We start from the raw sequence: 13,898 nt of genomic DNA on the forward strand, positions 1-13,898 counted from the left end.
TGATTTAGGCAAATGTCTTAAAAGTCATGCCAATCTGTGAGTCAGGTGGGCCACATCATGGGAAACAGTTGGATGGGGACACCCACTCTTGATTGCACATGGGCCTACCTAAGTTGCAAAATGATTTTTGGCATGAGCCTTCGTCCAGGTCAGATGAACTGGCTGAATGGCCTGGATTCACATACACAACATCGTGGGGCTGTACACAACTAATGATGGTGCATGGGTGTCCTTCTCCCAATTGCTTCATTTGGTGTGGCCTACCTGATTCATAGATTGACCTATTTTTGGGCTCCAGGCCTAACATGATGAAAGGGCATATGATGGTTGGCTTGGATATCATGCACACATCAGTGGGGCCCATATCAGTTACTTCATGGTAATCCACCAAGTAGCTGACGGCATATGACCATTCTGCTTCACACACCATCACGACTTCTGGTGGTACCAGGCTATTGTGTGGTGCACTTGACATGTACATCTGATCCGCTAATCAGGCGGATCCAAGACCTAGGTAGCTACCAAAGGGAATAATGTCAAATCATACCTAAAACATCAAAATTTGTGCCATGTGGTCTACCTAAGTTTTGGAATGACGTGTGACAACAACGGCTGGGCTTGGGCCAGGCTGAGATCTGTCCAAGCCCAGTCCGCAAAGTAAGAACTAGCCCTGTGCACAGCCCATGCCCATAACGGGCCAAAACAAAGACGCTTGAGCCTGAGCCAGCCACCCACTTTTGTGCAGGATCTGGGCTGTTCATTTGGTGTTCCCCATCCTGCATAATATATGAAAAAAATGCCCTTGAACTTCTGTATGGGCCAGGCTGGGCTTGGTTGGGCTATCCTGACGGGCACTTTGACAAAGTTGGAGCCTGGCTTGGTTATTAAGTGGGCTGAAATTTTATGTGCGGGCTCCTCAGACCTAGTATTCCAGCCCAAGCCTGGCTCAAAGTGGGTCTTGGCCTAAAAGCCAGACAGGCCAGCTCGACGCTACAGTAATGTTGACTGTCGACACCATTTGAGCAAATCCCTACCTTCATGGGGACATCAACAACGTCCATCTCTCAAGTCATGCATGGCATGGCTGATCATCATTCTAACCCATTCATTCATTCATATCATCGGGGGCTAACCATGGTGAAAAAATATAATTGGATGAGTCTAACCTCTCAATGTGGGCCATTTTTTAAAACCATCCCTTTTTTATGACCCATAGATTGAATGGTTAGCAGCCAAACCGAAGTGCTTCTTTAGAATCATAAGCAATTCACGGAGGGACCTATCTAGTAGACATGTCAAGATGATGATAGGAATTGTTTTCTTTCTCTGCTCAATTTTGTCTGTCCATTTTCCATGCTATTGATTGGATTGTTAGGATCATAGGATCGGTCGTTTTTATTTATTTATTTATTTACACCATGGCTTGCCCCTATGTTATGAATGAATGGACAGTTTGAATTGATGATTGGTTGTGCCATGTGAGAGTAAAAAGCATTGGTGACATTGTTACAGTCTCCATGAAAGTAGTGACACACACTTGAGAGAGAGAGAGAGAGAGAGAGAGAGAGAGGGGGGGGGGGGGGACCCTCCAGCACATATGCGTGTCTGCACACACGTTGTGGTATTGTATGTGTGTGGGCGTGCTGTGGGTGGATGCTTGACACCATTGAAAACGGCTTCTGATTGTTACTGTGATTTCTTGCTGTAGAAATGCTTCACAGGTTAACCTACTCAATGGAATTGCAGGTATGGTCAATTTGATAGTGCAAAAGAAACTTTTGAGGTTATTGCAGACTTTGAAAGTATGCTTGATTTGTTTATTTGCCACCTCAATCCAAGTGCCATGCGGCGTCTTGCTCAGAAGCTAGAAGACACCGGTACTGATTCAGAGCTAAGACGATACTGTGAGAGGATTTTAAGAGTTCGCTCTACTGGATGGACACAAGGCATTTTTGCTAACTTTGCTGCGGAAAGTATGGTTCCTAAAGGGCCAGAATGGGGTGGTGGGAACTGGGACATCAAGACGCCCACTGAATCAAAGGCTATTCCTCAGTGGGAACTAGCTGGAGAGGTGATGCCATACATGAAGACAAGTGATGGCACCATTCCATCCATTATTACAGACCATATCGGTGTTTACCTTGGTGCGATTAAAGGAAGGGGCAATGTAATAGAGGTAACAGAAGGTAGTTTGGTTAAAGCGATTACAGCCCCTGGCAGTGGAAACCAGCCAAATGGCTTGCAAACATCTTTGATTAAATCACAACCCAACAAAGCCAATGGAATGGCTGATGGCGCTTCAAAAGGTAACCCTACGGTTGGGATGGAAACCTTAGCCAGGCAATTAGCGGGTGCTGCTGCTGGAGATGAGCAGGCAAAAGCTGAAGAAGAATTTAAGAAATCCCTTTACGGTGTTGCTGATGGTAGCAGCAGTGAGGAGGATGAAGGAACGGTAAAGACCAAGAAGATCCAAATAAGAATCCGTGATAAGCCAGTTGCAGCTCCTACGGTGGATGTAAATAAAATCAAGGAAGCCACAAAACAATTTAAACTTGGTGAGGGGCTGGGCCTGCCTATGAGGACCAAATCATTATCAGGGGGATCTCAAGATCTTGCACTTATGTTATCACAACCTTCTCCTACGACTGCTGCTGTTCCTCCAATGACCAGCACTGCTCCTCCTCCTGCTGCTGCTGCATTTGGAAACGATCTTACACTGCTTACACCAACGCCAGCAACGCAGCCTACGTCAGCGGCACAGCCAGCCTCAATGATTATGGGTGTAGGAATTTCAGCTGGGCCCATCCCAGAGGACTTTTTCCAGAATACGATATCATCTATGCAGGTTGCTGCCTCTTTACCTGCTCCAGGAGCATACATATCAAGGTTGGATCAGAATCCTCAAGGAGGCAATAGCAATACACCTTCTACCCAGGTTAATGTGGTGACTGATATTGGTCTTCCCGATGGCGGTGTTCCACCCCAGTCATCCCCACCATCTGTGTCCCTCCAGTCAATTGGACTGCCTGATGGTGGCGTCCCGCCGCAACCACAAGTTCGGGCAGCTCAGATTCCAATTCCCTCACAGCCTGTTGATCTCAGTGCCCTTGGAGTTCCAGGGCTCAACACAGGTGCAGATGCTGCAAAATCAGCTCATCCTGCATCCCCACCAGCAGCTGTTCGCCCTGGCCAAGTAAGTTCATCAAAGCTATACATATTTCTTCAATAACCTTTTAGTTTTCTTCTGCTCGGGGGCCAATGTGGTGCTTTTTTTTCCCCCTCAGGTTCCCCGTGGGGCTGCTGCTGCAGTATGCTTTAAAACGGGACTTGCTCACATAGAGCAGAATCAACTTCCAGATGCATTGTCTTGTTTGGATGAAGCTTTCCTAGCTTTGGCTAAGGATCATTCGCGTGGAGCTGACATAAGAGCTCAAGCCACCATCTGCGCTCAGTACAAGATTGCAGTTGCCCTTCTTCAGGTATTATGTTGACCAGGAATCTTTGATCAGAAATAAGCATCCAACGTTCAATCCAAGACCTGGAAGCAAGGGCGGTAGAAAAGTGAATGGATTTGTAATGCAGTATAGAGGAAGTATCAGGTCCTCTTGCTTCAGGATGTGGTTAGCATCCTCATCCACCATTCCATGATAGCGGGCCCCATGGTTTGGTGATCCAGACTGTCCAAGTGACGAGGTGTTGCCTCAAAAGGCTTCCAGATTGAAAGTTCCTAGCCATCCAATCCTTGGCCTATTTCGTGGACTTTTGTTTTTTTTTTCGTTTTCTTTTATCCTTTTTTTGCCTCAACTCTCTGTGAGCAGGCTGCTGATCCAATTGTTAGGATCACCCAATTCCAAACACTTTCAGGTAACCCCCATCCATGGTAAGGCCCATTAACCAGTGGTCTGGTCTAAAGAGCTACTTGTACTTATGTGTGCATCAGGATAATTCATATCCTGAGGCGTCAAGACCTGGAATTCAGCCTCAGGATATCTTTGGAGCTCTTCATGCCTCAACCAAGTAGACATGCCTTAAATTTCAAAGGCAATAACATAAAAAATACCATAAGTTGGTTTGCATGAGAGCCAACAGTCAGATTCTGGGGCTTTTATTGAGCTTCCATCATATCTCTATGCTTTTTATGACCATATTTTCCCTGGGTGTTTCCACAGGAAATAGGGCGTCTGCAGAAGGTTCAAGGGCCTAGTGCAATCAGTGCAAAAGACGAAATGGCAAGGCTATCACGCCATCTTGGTTCTCTGCCGCTTCAAGCAAAGCACCGCATAAATTGCATAAGAACCGCCATAAAACGGAACATGGAGGTTCAAAACTACACATACGCAAAACAGATGCTTGATCTCCTCCTCTCTAAAGCACCTGTAAACAAGCAGGATGAACTGAGGAGCTTGATCGACATGTGCCTTCAGCGAGGGTTGTCCAACAAGTCTATTGACCCGCTAGAAGATCCTTCTCAGTTCTGTGCTGCTACTCTTAGCCGTCTGTCAACCATCGGACACGATGTTTGTGATCTCTGTGGTGCCAAATTTTCTGCACTGTCGACACCTGGATGTATCATCTGTGGGATGGGAAGCATTAAAAGATCGGATGCACTTGCTGGGCCAGTTCCATCACCGTTTGGGTGAGATCTTTGTCACAGATGTAAGGAGAGAGTCATCATGTTTTCATATATATATATATATATATATATATATATATATATAGTCCAATTCTTTTGTTGGGGGTGTTTTGCTGCAGAACCGAAGACAAAACTCAATTACTCAGTGTGACCCATTAATCTAGACCTGGCGAAAAACAGCAGTTTTGGACCTTTGGTCTAAATGTTGTAAAATATATTGTTTTGTCGTACCTATGATCTCTTTTGCCATGTCTTTTGATTATTATTATTGTTATTATTATTAATTGTTTTTGTTGTTTTGTTTTGTTTTGTTTTTTACTTTTTCTTATTTGTTTTTGTGTTTTGGTCATCTTCCATCTTGACTTGAAAAAAACATGAGAGATCATAATAGACGATTTTCGAAACTAGGGATTGCGCGATTGCCAAAGATCGACCTTGTGCCGCCATGTGTTGCGTGTCATTTTTAGGAAAGGCTGAAAGACAATGTTTCTTCACATTCTCCAAATGTAAAGATTACAGAGGATATTGTTTACACCTAGCTTAACACAACGCAAACCAATGAGTGAGATACCACAACGTGTTAGCACACTCTTATGACAGCAAATGAACAAACTAGTGGCAGGAGAAGACCACAGATACCTATTTGCTAGGGACAAATATTTTGCCAAGAAGGTCAGATACCTAGAAACGTAAGCACAACCAATACACTAAATGCAGTCATTCACGACCGGTGTGAGGCACGCTTGACTTGCATTGTGTAGAAGAAACCTCACTTAAGAATTGCCATTGTTGGACACCTACTTATCCAGTCACCGCACAATAAGACATTTGCTTGGGAATTACATCTGGAGAACATATGCGACCTTTCTAGAGACTACAGAATTGGATTTAGATGGCAAGAATCCATGGAAGACGGACACTCTCTTACGATGGCTTAACGTATAAAGGACTCCATATCCTAATAACCCATTAAAATAAGGCTGTCACCTAATCAGAAGACTACCTGCGGAGGTCATGAAATCTTACACAGAACCACCAACGCTCAAAATCTATAAAAGCAGCACAGAAAGAAGAGTTGCAGGCCTCACAACAACATGATCATACAACCTTTTGAGCTCAATGCTGCTTACCTATCGCTGGTCCCTCATGTACATGTATCTTAATTACTTTAATTCCAAATCCCTCTACTTTTGTAGAGCATCATGCTGCAACAAATTCTGAGTCCTTAACATGGTTTCTACTTGTATCTAACACAACTACTGCAGCAAGCTGATTAGGTCCTACAGACTTGGATAAAGGGATATATATATATATATATATATATATATATATATATATATATATATATATAGAGAGAGAGAGAGAGAGAGAGAGAGAGAGAGAGAGAGAGAGAGAGAGAGAGAGAGTCATGCTCCCCTGCGCACCTACGCACGTGCGCACCTTTTCACACGTGTCATGGGTGTCTAATCTGAACGGTCCATGTGATGTGGAATTCCATGAAACCCCATGTGACAAATTTTCACCCTGATCTAAAATTCTGTTGGGCCATAGCAAAGAGAAATGCAAATCAAGGGAAGAAAATGTTTTCATTTTTCATGAGCCATCAAAGTTTTAGATCAAAGTAAAACTTGGGCCCAGGGGGTTTCACGAGGTGCTGCTTCACATGAACGGTTCAGATTTTGGATCCACAACACGTAGGATGGGTTCTCAAAAAAGTTTGTACGTAGTACGTACGAACTGGTTCGCAGGTGAGCGTTTCCGTGTGTGGCCCCAAAAAGTTTTTAATGGTGGGCGTTCAATCAACACCGTGCAGTCCACTTGAGATTTGGATCAACCTCATTTTTGGGCTCATACTATAAAATGATTGGAAGAATGAGCGGACGGCATGGATGAAACACATACATCATGGGAGGCGGATTGCATAATGACAGCCTCTGTTGCGAGATGGCTACTGATAGTGCTCCGTTGGCTATATATATATATATATATATATATATATATATAAGGTACTATGCGCTCGACCTCACGAGTCCGTCCCATGAGGTCGAGCTGTGTGGGCCCCACCGTGATGCGTTTCGAACATCTACCCCATCAGTCTGATGCACCATTCTATCGTGGGCCTAGGTTTCAAAAATCAAGTCAATCCATGACTTGCGTGGGCCACACCACATACAGAAGTGGGGAGAGGCTGTGCACCATTAAAACATTCATAATCATTTTTTGGGCCCACTGGGATGTGGTTTGCAAATCCAGCCCATCCTTTATGTGTGTCCCACTTGGATGAGGGTTCAGACCAAGTTTCAGCAGCATTCAAAACTCAGGTGGGCCCCACCAAGTGCTTTTATATGTTTTAACGGTGTCTTCACATGATTTTAGATGGTATGGCCCACCTGAGTTCCGTATATGGCTGATTTTTGAGATATCCCATAATTTAGAAGGGACCCATCAAATGCACGGTGTTGATGGTGGAAGCCGTCCATCTATTTTTTCAGATTATTATAGATTACTAGCCCGAAACTGAGGGAGATCCATATCTCGAGTGGACCACACCACATTTTCGGGGAGATCCATATCTCGAGTGGACCACGCCACAAGAAAATAGTGGCGATTGAATGCCCACCATTAAAAACTTCCTAAGGCTCATTGTAATGTTTATTTGTCATCCAGCCTGTTGATTAAGTCACACACACCTGATGAAGAGAAAACGAAAATATCAACCTAATTCAAAACTTTTGTGGACCCTAAGAAGTTTTTAATGGTAAGTGTTTAACCACTCTGTCCTATGGTGTGATCCATATGAGATTTGGATCTTACTGATTTTTGGGGCTCATGCCGTAAAAAAGTACTCTGAAAAATGGATAGAAGGCCTGGATAGGATACATACATCATGAGGCCCACAGAGCACAATGTGTAGCCACCTCACTATATGAGTGTGGCAACATGGCTGGCAAGGTCTGCATGAAGAAATGGTTGGAGAGTCTTAGACATGCATCCCAAGAATACCTCGTTCATGTGAGACGGATGGTTCTTGCAACCAACTAGAAGAGGTGAACAGGAACGGTTAGCAAAGAAATTGTTAATGATCCAAAATGTTCAGGTCATTTGTTCAGCATGATTCTTCTTTAAAATGACCCATCCAAAGATTCAAAGAAGATCACCAATCTTCTTCTTACCATCTCAAAATAAATAAATAAATAATAAATAAAAATAAATAAATAAAAATAAAAATAAAAATTTAAAAATGGTGTTGGGTGATGCAGCCATGTAGGTAGCCCAAGGATGCCGTTGAACTGACGTGAAAGGACATCCACATTACGTGGGGTCGCCAGAGTACGTTTCCAAAGCTTGTGTCGCCATTGCCACAAGACAAATACATGTAAAGATGCCACCAACAAGTTTCAGCCGTTGATCGTAATTCAAGTTTGTCCACCTTCTTTGCTTAGCATTATCAAATTCCTATTAAATTTCTTGAAATTCCAGCAATATAAGAAAGCCCTTGAACAAATTCAAAAAAGAAAGAAAGAAAGAAGAAAGTCGGACATGGCTTCCACTCAATCAAGAGATGCGGTATTAGAAGATCATCCACAACTCCTACCTGCAAGCCCAACCTCAGAATACATCCACAGCTCAATCCTCTCCCTCAGTATTCTTGTCGTCTTCGAATTGGAGATTCCGATCAAAGATTCAAAGACGATCACATTACTCAGGGATCAGTTTCTACCAATCAACACTCGCTTCTCATCAACACTCGTTAGGGACGAAAAGGGTGCACAATCTTGGAAGAGAGTCGATATCAATCTCGAAGATCACGTAAAGGTCCCCCATTTTCCAACTGGATTACCTCCTTCTACTTACGATGACTACTTACAAGACTACTTAACAAAGATAGCATTAGATCGGCTCCCTGAGAACCGTCCATTGTGGGAAATCCACATAATCAAGTACCCCACTAGCAATGCGGCTGGAACCGTAGTGTTCAAGTTGCACCATGCACTTGGAGATGGATTCTCTTTAATGGGTGCTTTGTTTTCTTGCTTTAAGAGAGCTGATGATCCCTCCCTTCCTCTAACATTCCCTACTAAGAACCCTTCATTGAAATCGCATTGGAAAGCTGAAGCATGGAAGAAAGTGTCCAACATTGCTGCTGGTTGTTGGTACACTGCTTCTGATTTTGTCCAGAGCGTGCTTCATGGCACAGTGTTGGAAGACGATCGGACGGCGATCCGATCAGGGACACCCCAATTAGAGTTTGAGCAGTTCACCATCTCAACCGTTACCTTCTCTCTTGATCGTATCCGCCGAATTAAGTCCAAGTTTGCAGGAGTAAGTTTATTCTATAATCCCATCCCCTATCTGTTAGGCCTAATTTAAAAATCCATCCTGATACATAACTCAGGTGGGCCACACCAAAAAGAACAAGAGACAATTGTGATGGGGATGCACACCATAAAAACTTCCAGATGGAATGTGGTGTCTACCGTGTTCTCTCTGCATCATCCAACCCATTCATCAGGCGTGACACACCAACCATTCCAAAACTTAGGTAGACCACAAAAAATGAAATATATAGTTTTTGGGTGTGATTGTACATTGATCCTTGCTGTGTGTATTGCCTCAGTTTTTGATTGGGATAATTCTTACCGTGAAAACAAGGATATACACCAGATTCAGGGTTTGGATTGCAAATAAACATCACATCTGTATCCAATGGATTGTTCCAACGAATGAGGTCATTCTCGCTTCATAGGCCATCATTTTCGTACCCGTATGGCTGCTTTTATGATGGTAATCAACGTAGTTGGGGTATGCCTGTCGTAAAAGACTCGATCTCGACCAGACTTGTTTGGCCCTGAACTGAGCCATTACTTGCGGGAGTTGTGGCTGAATTAGCCCGAGTCGCTGAGTTAGGATGTCATGTGGTATCCAACTGGATCAGGTCCGACCGAGTCAGAGTTTAATCGAAAAAGTCAAAACTCGCCGGACTCTTAAAACCATGGGCATGCCTTTAAAAAAAAAAATTAATTTTTTTTTTTTTTTAAAAAAAAAGAAAAACAAAAAAAAAAACGCTTTCAAAATGAGCGGTTCTTGGACTTCCACGCGCCAACCCTGTATGTGAACTTTCACAAACGGCCTCATCCTTCGGGCCAACTTGTCAAATGGGAAGTGGATTCCCTAGTGTGTTGATGTCACCAAGTTCCATGGCCCCACCATGATGATCATGTATGTGTTGTATCCATATTATTCATCCATTTTGCGAGATCATTTTATGACATGGGCCCAAAATTGAGGTAGATCCAAAGCTCAAGTGGACCAACGTGGAAAGCTGCGGGGACAATGATTCCCATCGTTGAAACCTTCCAATGTTTATCTGCCATCCAAACTGTTCATAAGATCACGCAGACCTAGTCGAAGGGAAAACACAAATATCAACTCGATCCAAAGCTTTGTAGCAACCCAAAAAGTTTTCAATGGTAGGTGCTCAATCCCTACGTTTTGTGATTTGGTCTACTTGAGCTTTACATCTGCTTCATTTTTTGCCACGCCCAAAAATGATCTCCCGAAATGAATGGATGATGTAGATATAACACATACATCAAACGTGGTGTGCCACACCCTCGATGGTGTGTTGACTCACCAAGTTCTAAGAATGCGTGATGGTCGCGGATCCATGGATCCGGGGATCCACCAACGTGGTGGGATTCCTCACCGTGGGGCTCACTGTGATTTATGCGCCTTATATTCGCCATCCTTGAAAACTTATTTTAGGGCATGATCCCAAAAACGAAGCAGATCCAAATTTCAGGTGGACTATAGCATATGGAAAAAGTGGTAAACGACCATTATAAATCTTCTCGTGAGACCAAAGTTTTGGATCAAACTGATATTTGTGTGGTCTCTTCGTGCCGGTCCTTATGACATTATCCACAGGTTGGATGGCAAATAAATATTCCCATGTCCACCATGAAGTTTCTAATGGTGGGAATTTAATCACAGCTGTTTCCTGTGGTATGGTCCACCTAAGATTTTTGGGATCATGCTCTAAAATGACTTATCAAAATGGATGGATGGTGTGGATATAATCCACATACATCACAATGGGCCCCACATTTATAGATCTGGCTGAATAGGTAGGGCCCAATCCACCTCGTCCATCTGTTTTGAGAGTTCATGTTAGGACATGCTTCTAAAAATGAGCTGGATCCAGACTCAAGTGAGCCAGATGAGAGAAAACAGTGGGGATTGAACAATCACCGTTGAAACATTCGAATTGTCACAATTGTTTTGCGTTAGGATAATTTTGTGTATGTTTTTGGTTAATCCCAATGTGGATGACCTTAATTATAAACGGTTTGGATGGCATACAAGCATCAAGATGGGTCACATCATGAAGATTACAGCTTAACGATGTGGCCCACTTGATGATTATCTCCCCTAGGCAAGGCTTTTACCTTTGTGTGGCCTGGATTTTCTACAAAAATGATACTTATCTGATGACAATGACAAAGACGATTATTGTTATAAATGGATATTGATTATCTATGGCTTTTCAACAGACCGTGAACGATGTAGTGGTTGGGATCATATTCTATGCAATTCAGTTGTACCAGCAAAGGATGGGCCAGGTAACGACTGGCCGTCGGATGACAGCATCGGTCTTGTTGAATACAAGGATGGTAAATGGGTATCAGAGCGTGAATGACATGCTTAAAGAGAAGACGTGGGGAAACCATTTTGGCTTTCTTCATATAGGAATCCCTTCCTGCAGCAATGCTGACAAAGAAAATCCCTTAACATTCCTCATCAATGCCAAGAAAACCATCAGGAGAAAGAGGCAATCTCTAGCCGTTTATCTCACTGGTAGACTACTTCAAATGTTGAAAACTATCGGTGGTCCAGAGGTTTGTATTCGGCTGTCTACGTTGCATCTCTTTTGTGGATGGATTATCGATTTGTTGTATTTCTTTTTATTATTAATAGATGAAAATGGTTAGGACTGAGAAATTTGTGGACCATGGTCCGTTAATAATGGGGCCCATCTCAATATGGATGATCTTAACAGTCCAATTGATGGTCCCACAAACCAATGTGCTATATATATAAATAGCCAGTCCACAAGCAACATGAGAAATTTAATGACGGGCTATGGCCCATTAGCTGCAGAGCTGACAATTCTTGGTATGAAAGTCTATGCAGAAGAGTGAACCCTTAAGATCTGATGGTCTACACAATATGGGACCTCCACAAAGCTGAAGATGAATGATTCAGATCTAGTGGTCCACCTAACTACTATTGAAGCAGATGAGTCTAATCACCCCTCTAGTTCTATGGTATAAATGGTCTCATATATGGCTTAAATTGTCCCAAGAACAAGTTAGATAGACAAACATCAATCTCTCAATTTTCTCTTTTTACTCTCCTCGTTACTTAATATTTTATTCACAAGAGACTCTTCCAAGGAAATATGGAGAGTTTGGATGAGACCAGTAATTATTTGATCTTATTTTTATCTCCTCATTGGAAAAAAGAAAAATGATTAATAAAAAAAGAGACTAAATGTTATGGGACCCACTCACTAGTGATTGCCCACTAGATGTGCGCGCACACACTGGTTGATCATGATACGTGGATCACACAAAACAAAATAATTAATAAAATCCCAAGACTTTAGGAATTAATGTCTGTCATCTTATTTACCGTTGGTGGGTGTGATGGTACAGGCAGCTTCTCGTTACATCCATTCGACCATGAAGAACACGACTACCGGAATTTCATATTTGGTGGGGCCCATGGAGAAAATGGAGATGGGAAATCTTCCCGTGAAAAGCTTCTACTTCACTATAACGGGGATCCCACAGGTAAATGAGATTTCAATAAAAAGTATTAAAATTACGTACATTCTACTCTCTGCATACCAAGTTCAACTTGGGTAGTGATATTTCAATTCGTATGCCAAGGAGAAAGTGAAGTGCACCCGTGCCAAAATGGCATACGTATGTAGGATCCAGTCCACTCATCTGCAGGTGCGGATCATGGCAACATTCTCCGGCCCAACTGTCCCTCAGGTCCACTCATCAATTGGGCTACATGCATATGAGAAAAGGATTGTGGGACCATGGAGACCTAACAAAAATGTTAGTTACTTTTTTTTGGGCATCATCTATCGACTGTGCTATTGAGATAAGAAAATGTGGGCCTCACATGTCAATTTACTGGTCTAAGCAGTTGGTTGATCAATCATATTACTGCAAATGACTTGTGCATTTCTTAGTGACATTTATAAAATTTTCTTTCTATTTACTGCCTTGATTTATTACATATGCAGAGTATGATTTCAACCATTGTGAGTTACATGGGGAAGCTAAGGGTGGCAGTAAAGGCAGAGAAAGGGTTCATAAATTCTCAGCTGCTTGTATCTTGCCTGAAAGAGGCATACGATAAAGTGCACAAAGAAGCATGTGGCATGGAGGACACTGAATCCAACTGACCAAAAGACCTTCTTTCAAGCTTCTTTATTTCATCATAAGGACGACTACCAACCATGGCTATTTTAGTATTATGAACTCATTTGGAATTTATGTTTCCCTAGCAGTTGTTGTATTTAATCCTCTCTAGAAATTATCAAGTAGCCCAAAGTTAGAAAATCCAATAGTCACATGATGACACGTGTGATATGGTTCATTGTTCATGGATTGCAGTTTCTTAGCTGAGTGTTGTTGAAGTTTTTGGCGAAACGCAATGGAATGTAATTTTAGAAAATCATATTTTTAGTTTTCCCCTTAATGGATCACTATCCATGATCAAGCCATATTTAGAAAATACAAAAATAAATATATCTCATATTAAGTACCTGTGCAATCTCTCAATGCAGGGGTCTCTCCTGATCTATCACAGGTTTAAGAAGTCGAGAAATCATGTCAAAACTCACTAGTAAGAGCCATGGGCTGACCAAATCCATCTTTTAGGTGGATTCCACATCTATGGCCATGTACACACGTGGCTAGGATGAGGCAACATCCTGCTTTCACCCTCTTTATTTTCCACTTCTCATTGTTCTCTCCGTCTCTCTGTATAGGCGTCCGGGGATCCTTTATTTAGAATCACTCCATCTAGCAATATGATCTATATATAAGGCTTGGGGTTTCAAGATGTGCACCTTTAGTATACTAAATGGTCCAATTGTGCTGATATTGAAATTCAATGGCCGAATTGTACCAACATCAAAGTTGTACAGTACAATTGGAATGATACTAAAAATGAATGATTT

General features: G+C 42.5%; 2 protein-coding genes across 3 annotated transcripts in view; both read left to right on the plus strand.

Annotated features, from left to right (window-relative positions):
- LOC131235688 (uncharacterized) overlaps window positions 1-4,882 on the plus strand; it is a 55,737-nt gene extending 50,855 nt beyond the window's left edge. For both annotated transcript variants that reach the window (XM_058232984.1, XM_058232993.1), the window contains exons 22-24: window positions 1,747-3,193; window positions 3,285-3,479; window positions 4,170-4,882. In XM_058232984.1, the coding sequence (XP_058088967.1) occupies window positions 1,747-3,193; window positions 3,285-3,479; window positions 4,170-4,640 (2,113 nt within the window). In that variant the 3' untranslated portion in view covers window positions 4,641-4,882. The remainder of the gene's footprint in view (window positions 1-1,746; window positions 3,194-3,284; window positions 3,480-4,169) is intronic.
- A 3,291-nt stretch (window positions 4,883-8,173) lies between these two features.
- On the plus strand, window positions 8,174-11,631 carry LOC131238048 (wax ester synthase/diacylglycerol acyltransferase 4-like). Its single transcript, XM_058236173.1, has 3 exons — window positions 8,174-8,956; window positions 11,188-11,532; window positions 11,626-11,631. Exons 1-3 carry the CDS (start codon window positions 8,174-8,176, stop codon window positions 11,629-11,631), a joined length of 1,134 nt encoding a protein of 377 aa, XP_058092156.1.
- The last annotated feature ends 2,267 nt before the right edge of the window (window positions 11,632-13,898 follow it).

The sequence above is a fragment of the Magnolia sinica genome, chromosome 2 (genome assembly GCF_029962835.1).
Source record: "Magnolia sinica isolate HGM2019 chromosome 2, MsV1, whole genome shotgun sequence".
NCBI lineage: Eukaryota > Viridiplantae > Streptophyta > Magnoliopsida > Magnoliales > Magnoliaceae > Magnolia > Magnolia sinica.